We start from the raw sequence: 9,527 nt of genomic DNA, 5'->3' as shown, positions 1-9,527 counted from the left end.
GTAAAGTGTCATTCGCAATTCATCCGACATTCGGTCGGGACACTGGCCCCGCCTACTATACTAACCGGAAGTTTGGATTTTGTTGTTACACTGGAAGAAAATGGCTGCTATGAGTTTTTTACATTGAAGGCACTGGAAGAATATTTTTGCTCATTGCTTTGCATTTTCGAGCTGTGAAGATGCGCTTTGTTTGGCAAGTCTGTTTTTATTTTATTTGTATATCATGTATACTTGATGCATTCCTCTCCCCGCTTGCAGTGCTGTGGTAACTTTTGCAGCTTTCTTCAAGCCAAGCTAACGGAGCAGTTAGCAGAGGAGGCGCTAACCGTGCTCATTTAGCGAGTTAGCACTGCTAGCTAACCTGAGAGCGAGCCCAGGGGTTCGTTTATTGCCATGTTATAAGATAATTATCCCACTGGAAATGTATATGCACAGATTTGCGTCTCAAAATCCAGGCGTCCTCTAGCAAAAGGTTCATTTCATCCCTCTGTAAGTTAGTCCTTCTGGATATAAATGTGTATAGGGTTAGCTGTGTAGCTAACCTAATGAGCCATCACTATGTTTGAATTTTCTTTCTTTCCATGTTATTCATGTTGCTGTGAATGGCTTGTTATTTAAACACTGATTTAAATAGCAAATCCACTGGGTGAACACGTTTATAAAGCTGAAAATGACTCTTCTGTGCTTAGGGTTTGAATGGACTGTCAGTGGACGTGCCAGTTTTGGGGTAAGGACAGCATCGCCTCCTGTCACATACAAACTGGTGGTGGACCACAATGGTAAGCAGTGCTTTCTCTTTGACCAGCCTTCATTTCTTCTCCGCTGCAAGCCACCACTTGGTATTTTGTGGAACGTTTGCTTGCATGGTGCTATGAGAGCAGTCGTGAATATGTAGCACTAAAAGTTTGATCTCCTTTGCAGCAACAAGACCTAGAATATGCATTGGACCGGGCTGAGGTATGATGCCTGTGTTGTGATCATTTGATCCATGCTGCATATTTTCCATCTCTTCTTGAGCAAGTGGGTGGAATTAAGGTGTTCATAAGTCATGTCTTATGTTCTTGTGCAGTACATTGTCGAAAGTGCTCGTCAGCGACCAGCTAGAAGGAGGGTGTCTTCCAGTGGCAGGAAATCCTTGTATCAAAAACTTTATGAATTGTACATGGAAGAGTGTGAAAAAGAGCCAGAGTTAAAGGTAAAACGCACGCGCACACACACCAAGTTCAGTTTAAAGGGCATATCACGGGTAAATTCAGGAGCAAGATCAATGTAATTCTCCTATTTTATATTAAACTTTGGTCAAATATCTGTAACATTCTGCATTCTCTGCAATTTTTTTACCTTGCGCAATACCAGAAAAATTCAGTTGAAATCAAGCCATTTGAGGCGAATTGGTCCGCCTCTGAAAAAACTTGGCATTTGGATTTCCCGGCGAACATTGATTTTCGTGACGTCATCTGCGGGACGCCTCCCTCTGAATCCTACGTCAGCGCTGGTTTGTTTATGAGAAAACGACCTGGTGGTTTTCTGCAAATTTCATCAACGTTATCGTGTAATTTATTAAAATGGTTAACAGCTGTATCGTAGGAGGGTGTAGCAACACCAATCTTGATGGGATTAGTACTCATCGTTTTCCAAAAGACCGGACAGTGAGAGAGAAATGGGAGCGCTTGGTCTACACAGGCTATGCACTGAAACCGTGCAAAGCTCGCGCAGCCTGCTGGCGCTTCCGCAGGTGACGTCACGAATCTGGCTCCAGACTCCCTCGGGATTTTTCCAGATGCGTTTTGTTATTTTATTTTTTTCTGCTGTAGACAGATGGCCTTGTGAAAAATTACCCTTCTGGGTGAGTGTGTAAAGGGACATATATATAAAAAAAAAACAAAAACGAAATTGGTCCAGAATATGCCCTTTAATACTCAGTTTTCATAACACTTCAAAAACATGTTTCAACAGTTTCTATTTAGCTTGAAATGGGGAAACAACAGTAAGATCATTTAAATCGGTAAAATGTTTAAGAATGCATTACATAGATCATTAACACAGGGATTTCAGTTACACTTTATGGCCAAATGTTTGTGGACACTTGAACATCACACCCACAGCCAGTGCTTTTTGAACAATCCATTCCACATTTAGTACAACTTTCCTGTTATTATAACCTCCACGCTTCTGGGAAGACTTTCCACTAAATCTTGCAGCGTGGCTGTGGGGATTTGTCCATTTAGCCACAAGAGCATTAGTGAGGTCAGGCACTGGTGTTTGGGCAAGAAGGCAGTTGGTGTTCAGTGGCTTTGTGCAGGTCACTCAAGTTCTTCCACTCCAACCATGTCTTCATGGACCTCACTTTGTGCACTGGGGCATTGTCATACTGGAACATGTTTGGGCCTCTTAGTTCCAATGAAGGGAAACTGAAATTCTCCAGCATGCAAAGACATTCTATACTTCTGTGTGCTTCCAACTGGTGGCAACAGTTTGAGTAAGAACCACATATGGGTGTGATGGTCAAGTGTCCACATACAATCCCATTTCCAAAAAAAGGTTGGGATGCTGTGTAAACTGGAAATAAAAACAGAATGTGATTATTTGCAAATCATGGAAACCCTGTATTTCATTGAAAATGGTACAAAGACAACATATCAGATGTTGAAACTGAGAAATGTTATTGTTTTTTGAAAAATATATGCTCATTTTGCATTTAATGCCAGCAACAAATTTCAAAGAGACAGGGACAGCAAAAGACTGGAAAATTTGTGTAATGCTTAAAAAACAAAAAACCCCAGAACACTAATATGGTTAATTGGCAACAGGTCAGTAACATGATTGGGTATAAAAAGAGCATCCCAGAGAGGCGGAGTCTCTCAGAAGTAAAGAAGGGGAGGGGTTCACCGCTCTGTGAAAGACTGCATGGGTAAACAGTGCAACAATTTAAAGGGGAACTGAAGTCATTTTTAAACTTGATTTATTTCTTAATTAACACGTTATTCAATTATGTTTTCGGTTTTGTTAACCTTATATCGTGACTCGTATTGGCGTATTATATTACACTTATCAGCCTTTTCGGTTTTTAGCCACGTTGAATGTAGTTCGTTTGGTCCACGGCAGGCGTCGCTTATCCACGCGATCTTCACGAGACTTGTGCGAGACTTCAAACGTGAAGTGTCAGTGCCGCCATTTTGAAAACTGTTTACACAGTGGCCAGATCGCCATATCATTCCAATTTAGATTAATTTTCGAGATTTGCCAGCTTCATCAGTTATGGAGGTTATTCCATACAACTTTGAACCAACGTGGAGTAGAGAAGAGTTGGAAAGACGTCAGGATAAGGACGAGTCCGTCGCGCTGGTATTTACGTCATTACTGTCGCACAATTAAAACGTGCCAGATCAGGCAGCTGGTGGGTTTTCAAAATAATAAATACATGCATGTATTTTTGTGATAAATACATATACTGAGCACATTTCCCACGTAATCCTCACTAAGGTTTCGGACAGCACTACAAAATGGCATCCCCACTATATAGTGAGTAGGGAGCGATTTCGGACACAGGGAAAACTTCCAGCTTGATTACGTCAGCATTCGAAGGAGGGCATGCATGTCTTTTGACAACGTTGGCAGATGTTGGTCACTTTGATACTTCCGTCCTATGAAGTCTCGCACAGGTCTCAACGGATCTCGTTTACGGCCATTGCTTTGACATATGGACTGATATATTACATAGCATATTTCAAACACTCATAACTTGCGATAGCAGTGACAAAATAGCTGTCAGAAATGCATTCCTACATTTTATAAAATGAGAAGAATTGAATTTTGATGATAATTTGCCTTCAGTTCCCCTTTAAGAATAATGTTCCTCAATGTAAAATTACAAAGAATTTGGGAATCACATCATCTATGGTACATAGTATCATTAAAAGATTCAGAGAATCTGGAGAAACCTCTGTATGCAAGGGACAAGGCCGAAAACCAACATTGGATGCCTGTGATCTTCAGGCCCTCAGGCGACACTGTAGTAAAAGCAGACACATGTCTGTCATGGAAATCATTGTCTGGGCTCAGGAACACTTCAGAAAACCGTCATGTGTGAAAACAGTTAATTACTGCATCCACAAATGCAAGTTAAAACCAGATATAAACAATATCCAGAAACACCACCACCACCTTCTCTGGGCCTGAGTGCTTTTACGATGGACTGAGGTGGAGTGGAAAATTGTCCTGAGGTCTGATGAATTGAAACTTGAAATTCTTTTTGGAAATCATGGACACTGTCCTCCAGGCTAAAGAGGAGAGGGACCATCCGGCATGTTGTCAGTGCACAGTTCAAAAGCCAGCATCTGTGACTTTTTTTTTTTTTTTGGGGGGGGGGGCATTAGTGCACATGACATGGGTAGCTTGAACATTTAGGAAGGCATCATTCATGCTGAATGATATACACAGGTTTTGGTGCAACATGCTCTCGTTCAGATGATGTCTTTTTCAGGGACGGCCTTGCTTATTTCAGCAAGACAATGCCAAATCATATTCTACATGTATTACAACTGCATAGTACCAGAGTAAAAGAGTCTGGGTGTTAAACTGGCCTGCCTGCAGTCCAAACCTGTCTCCCATTTAAAACATTTGGTGCATTCTGAAGGGCAAAATACGACAGAAGAGACCCTGAATTGTTGAACAGCTGAAATCCTGTATCTGGAAAGAATGGGACAATATTTCTCTTTCAGAAATACAGCACTTGGTCTTCTCAGTTCCCAAACATTTAGAGTGTTGTTAAAAGTAGATGTGATGCAACACAATGGTAAATGTGCCCCTGTCCCTGTGTTTTTGAAATGGGTTCCTGGTATCAGGTTCAAAATGAGCATATATTTTTCAAACAGCAATAAAATTTCTCAGTTTCAATATTTGATATGTTGTCGTTGTACTATTTTCAACATAACATATATGGATTGCCATGATTCGCAAATAATCACATTCTGATTTTATTTCTATTTCACACAGTGTGTCAACTGTTATTGGAATTGGGGGGCCATGTAATGTATTTAAGGAGTAAAACGTGACGGGGCTGGCTGTTACCACCCTGCCGTTTATTAGTTTCCTATAACATGTTCCAAAGTGTTTTATTCCTCTTCTATTATCACAGTTAACCAGTGATTTACAACTTTTTATTTATTATTGAGAGATTAAGTGATTTTATAGTTTACTTAAAATTCCTTATTTTTTAGCAGCCATAAACACTCATTCCCTCATCAGCCTCTATTTTTTCATCTCTTAAAATTAATAAGCCGAACAAAAACCTTGTCATGTTAAGGAGGAACCCAAAAGCATAAAATCCTCTGTCCTGAAGACTTGCCTATGGTGGAAATCCTACCGAGTGTTACAATGTGCAGACACCTTAGACTTTTTGGATAAATGTTAAATAAATGTCTCCTAACATACGGTTTCACCATATATAACAATCATGTTTTTCTTAACATTAAATAGCAACATGTTTGATTTGCTTATTCTTAGCATTATATTATTGTGGAGCATTCACCATAAGATTCCCTGTGAATGAGGCGTTACTATATAAGGGGTAATGTACACTGAGCTGGTTGTTATCGTAAAATAAACCCTGACAGGGTGATACAAGTCTTGTATCACCCTGAAGGGGTTTATTTTGTGCTAAAAACCAACTCGTTGTACATTTATCCCATATTTCACATGGCTACTTATTAAAGAAATCAATAATTTAACACAAAATATTGATTTGATTTTAAAAATGTTATTGCTTCTGCTAACGACATAGTCCATAGCAACGGTTTATTATTCAGCAATAACAGACCGTAGAATGGCATAATTGACCAATTAAGTTTTCAAATGAGCCGTGTAATAAGGAAATGGTAACGTATTAGAATAAGTGCATTAATATAAACCTGTGATTTGAATTCCATCTGTTTTAGTGAGTCATAGCTGTGCTGTTATAGAAAATGAATCGCCTTTTTGAAAAATCAGATTTGAGAATTCAGCAGTGGGTTTGCGTAGGGCAAAAATATCTCATCAAATGATAGTCAAAAACATTTTCATGATGCACAACACACAGCTCCATGTTTACATGCCAACAAAACAGCAGTGCCACATTTTTATTTACTGATCTGTGTAATAGTAAAAGAAGGGAAATGAAAGGACTGTACAGAATAATTTTAATATACAGTCAGTTACTTGTCACTATGAATAACAGTTGAAATTATTCTTGAAAGCAGACTGTAATACACTTGGTCCTGTTTCAAAATTGTATCACTACATCCGCCAGCTGTTCCACAACGATATTAACGCCAATTTTTATTCCTCAGAACCTTCGAAGAAATGTGAATCTACTAGAGAAGTTGGTCTCACAGGAGTCGCTGTCCTGCCTGGTGGTCAATCTGTACCCTGGAAATGAAGGATACTCACTCATGCTCAGAGGCAAAAATGGATCTGGTTGGCACTGTCATCTGTTTCATATTTGCTCATCATGACAATGTGTATCACATGTTTATGTTTTCTGTAGACACAATCATTTTATAATTTTATTTTTTTAATCAGATTCAGAGACCATTCGGCTTCCATATGAAGAGGCAGAGTTACTGGACTACTTGGATGCTGAGGAGCTGCCACCTATTCTTGTGGACCTTTTAGAAAAATCACAAGTAAGATACATTAATACTGGTGTGGTTTATCTGTCTGTCTGTCTATTAATGACTATTCACGTACTGTCCTCTTTTTAACATGTGGCAGATTTGTTTCCTCATTCAGGAAGTCGGGTCATCTTTATATTTTCTGAGTAATATAGATATTTAGGCAGTGCCTAAAAGCACAGCTCCTGATGTGTATGGGCGAAATAATTTGCAAGGGCACAAAATCAGCCTGAGTAGAATAATAGGAGCGTGTAGCCACTTGACCACTGCCTGTTTTTCGACTCTGCCATTGTTTACGTTTTGGATCTGTTTACGAGCGTGTTTTCAGTAAAACACTTCCTTCGTTTACATCCGTCTATCGCCCTTAGACGACAGAACCTGTCAACTGTCCAACCAGCTACTTGACGAATAAAACTGTTTTAACTAGATTTATATGAAACTGTTGTGCATATTTTCTGTAAAATGCGTTAGTAAACAATCCCACGTTAGTTTTTAAAAAGCAAATAAAGAATAAGTGCTGGATAAAAACCATCTATCTTGTGTAAATAAAGATACAAATTTTGTTGTCAGGTGTTCAAGTGTTTGAGATACGTTTCCTTGCACTTATGACCAGGCTTACTTATGACATGCATAAGTATGGACATCATACAGTCAAGCCATCAAAAATCACGTTGATGCATTTCTCTTAAGTATAGGGCTCTGTGTGTGGAGCTCTGCTATTACTGCATTTTTAGCAAGTTTGAACAATTAAAACAGCACCACTTGTGGCGGATAATTTGGTAGCAGATTGCATATAAACAGGTTGAGAAAGAAAGAACTCAACTCCCTATTGACTTTTACAAAGACAAAAATGTAATTGATAGATTTGTTTTAACGAAACAATCATTCATATATTTATTAGTGGCGCAAAGCACTGTGATGCTGAGGCACGTAGTCGTCATTTTCAAATCCCACCACCTGTGGCACTGCCCATTCTAATAAACCCGTCACCTTCTGCACGCCAGTAGCAGTGTTTCATGAGAGAGACATTCTGTCATACAGTGCTGTGATTTATTCTCTGTTATTTCAGATCTCAGTAAAAGTTAATGAGGATTATACCCAAACACTTTTTCCAGGTCAACATATTTCACTGTGGCTGTGTCATCACAGAGGTTCGAGATTACAGACAGTCAGGGAACACCAAGATGCCGTCTTATCAGAGCCGCCATGTACTGCTGAGACCCACTATGCAGGTGAGCAGTACAAAATTCCACCTGACAGTATCCTCACTGTAGGACTGTGCATGAGATAAAGCAGCACTGCTCACAAGTCAGGACCTTTTTTTTATTCCTACAGTGGTGCTTGAAAGTTTGTGAATCCTTTAGGATTTTCTATATTTCTGCATAAATATGACCTAAACCATCATCAGATTTTCACACAAGTCCTAAAAGTAGATAAAGAGAACCCAGTTAAAGAAATGACACAAAAATATTATACTTGGTCATTTATTTATTGAGGAAAATGATCCAATATTACATATCTGTGAGTGGCAAAAGTATGTGAACCTCTAGGATTAGCAGTTCATTTGAAGGTGAAATTGGAGTCAGGTGTTTTCAATCAATGGGATGTCAATCAGGTGTGAGTGGGCACCCTGTTTTATTTAAAGAACAGGGATCCATCAAAGTCTGATCTTCACAACACGTGTTTGTGGAAGTGTATCATGGCACGAACAAAGGAGATTTCTGAGGACCTCAGAAAAAGCGTTGTTGATGCTCATCAGGCTGGAAAAGGTTACAAAACCATCTCGAAAGAGTTTGAACTCCACCGATCCACAGTCAGACAGCTTATGTACAAATGGAGGAAATTCAAGACCATTGTTACCCTCCCCAGGAGTGGTCGACCAACAAAGATCACTCCAAGAGCAAGGCATGTAATAGTTGGTAAGGTCACAAAGGGCCTCAGGGTAACTTCTAAGCAACTGAAGGCCTCTCTCACATTGGCTAATGTTCATGAGTCTACCATCAGGAGAACACTGAACAACAATGGTGTGCATGGCAGGGTTGCAAGGAGAAAGTCACTGCTCTCCAAAAAGAACATTGCTGATCGTCTGCAGTTTGCTAAAGATCACGTGAACAAGCCAGAAGGCTATTGGAAAAATGTTTTGTGGATGGATGAGACCAAAATAGAACTTTTTGGTTTAACTGAGAAGCCTTATGTTTGGAGAAAGGAAAACACTGCATTCCAGCATAAGAACCTTATCCCATCTATGAAACATGGTGGTGGTGGTAGTATCATGGTTTGGGCCTGTTTTGCTGCATCTGGGCCAGGACGGCTTGCCATCATTGATGCAACAATGAATTCTGAATTATACCAGCGGATTCTAAAGGAAAATGTCAGGACATCTGTCCATGAACTGAATCTCAAGAGAAGGTGGGTCATGTAGCAAGACAACGACCCTAAGCACACAAGTTGTTCTACCAAAGAATGGTTAAAGAAGAATAAAGTTAATGTTTTGGAATGGCCAAGTCAAAGTCCTGACCTTAATCCAATTGAAATGTTGTGGAAGGACCTGAAGTGAGCAGTTCATGTGAGGAAACCCACCACCATCCCAGAGTTGAAGCTGGGATGAAGCTGAAAATTCTAAAGTGTTCACAAACTTTCAAGCACCACTGTGCATATTTTTGCTGACCTACAAAATTCCTTGTAAGAAATGCAGTGTTGATGTTTTCTCATCTCTGGCTGTATAATTCTGAGGCTACGGTGACTTTGTTTGAATTCGGACCCCCTCTTTACTTTTATATCAGACCCTGATCTGTGATGTCCATGCCATGACGAACGATCACCACAAGTGGACGCAGGTAAAAAGCAGATTAAATAACTTAAATGCACCACCCTATG

At 39.7% G+C, this 9,527-nt stretch overlaps 1 protein-coding gene across 4 annotated transcripts in view; it reads left to right on the top strand.

Moving 5' to 3' along the window:
* The first annotated feature begins 220 nt into the window (after nt 1-220).
* Nucleotides 221-9,527, top strand: part of supt20 (SPT20 homolog, SAGA complex component) — a 62,934-nt gene continuing 53,627 nt past the window's right edge. For 2 of the 4 annotated variants that reach the window (XM_060909696.1, XM_060909695.1), the window contains exons 1-8: nt 222-489; nt 690-779; nt 922-957; nt 1,070-1,195; nt 6,327-6,453; nt 6,559-6,662; nt 7,766-7,882; nt 9,434-9,487. In XM_060909696.1, the coding sequence (XP_060765679.1) occupies nt 777-779; nt 922-957; nt 1,070-1,195; nt 6,327-6,453; nt 6,559-6,662; nt 7,766-7,882; nt 9,434-9,487 (567 nt within the window). In that variant the 5' untranslated portion in view covers nt 222-489; nt 690-776. Of the gene's footprint in view, nt 490-689; nt 780-921; nt 958-1,069; nt 1,196-6,326; nt 6,454-6,558; nt 6,663-7,765; nt 7,883-9,433; nt 9,488-9,527 lie in introns of those variants that run through there. The other 2 variants (XM_060909697.1, XM_060909698.1) reach the window with 2 other exon arrangements.

The sequence above is a fragment of the Neoarius graeffei genome, chromosome 25 (assembly GCF_027579695.1).
Source record: "Neoarius graeffei isolate fNeoGra1 chromosome 25, fNeoGra1.pri, whole genome shotgun sequence".
Lineage (NCBI taxonomy): Eukaryota > Metazoa > Chordata > Actinopteri > Siluriformes > Ariidae > Neoarius > Neoarius graeffei.
This window is presented reverse-complemented; position numbering and strand designations above follow the sequence as displayed.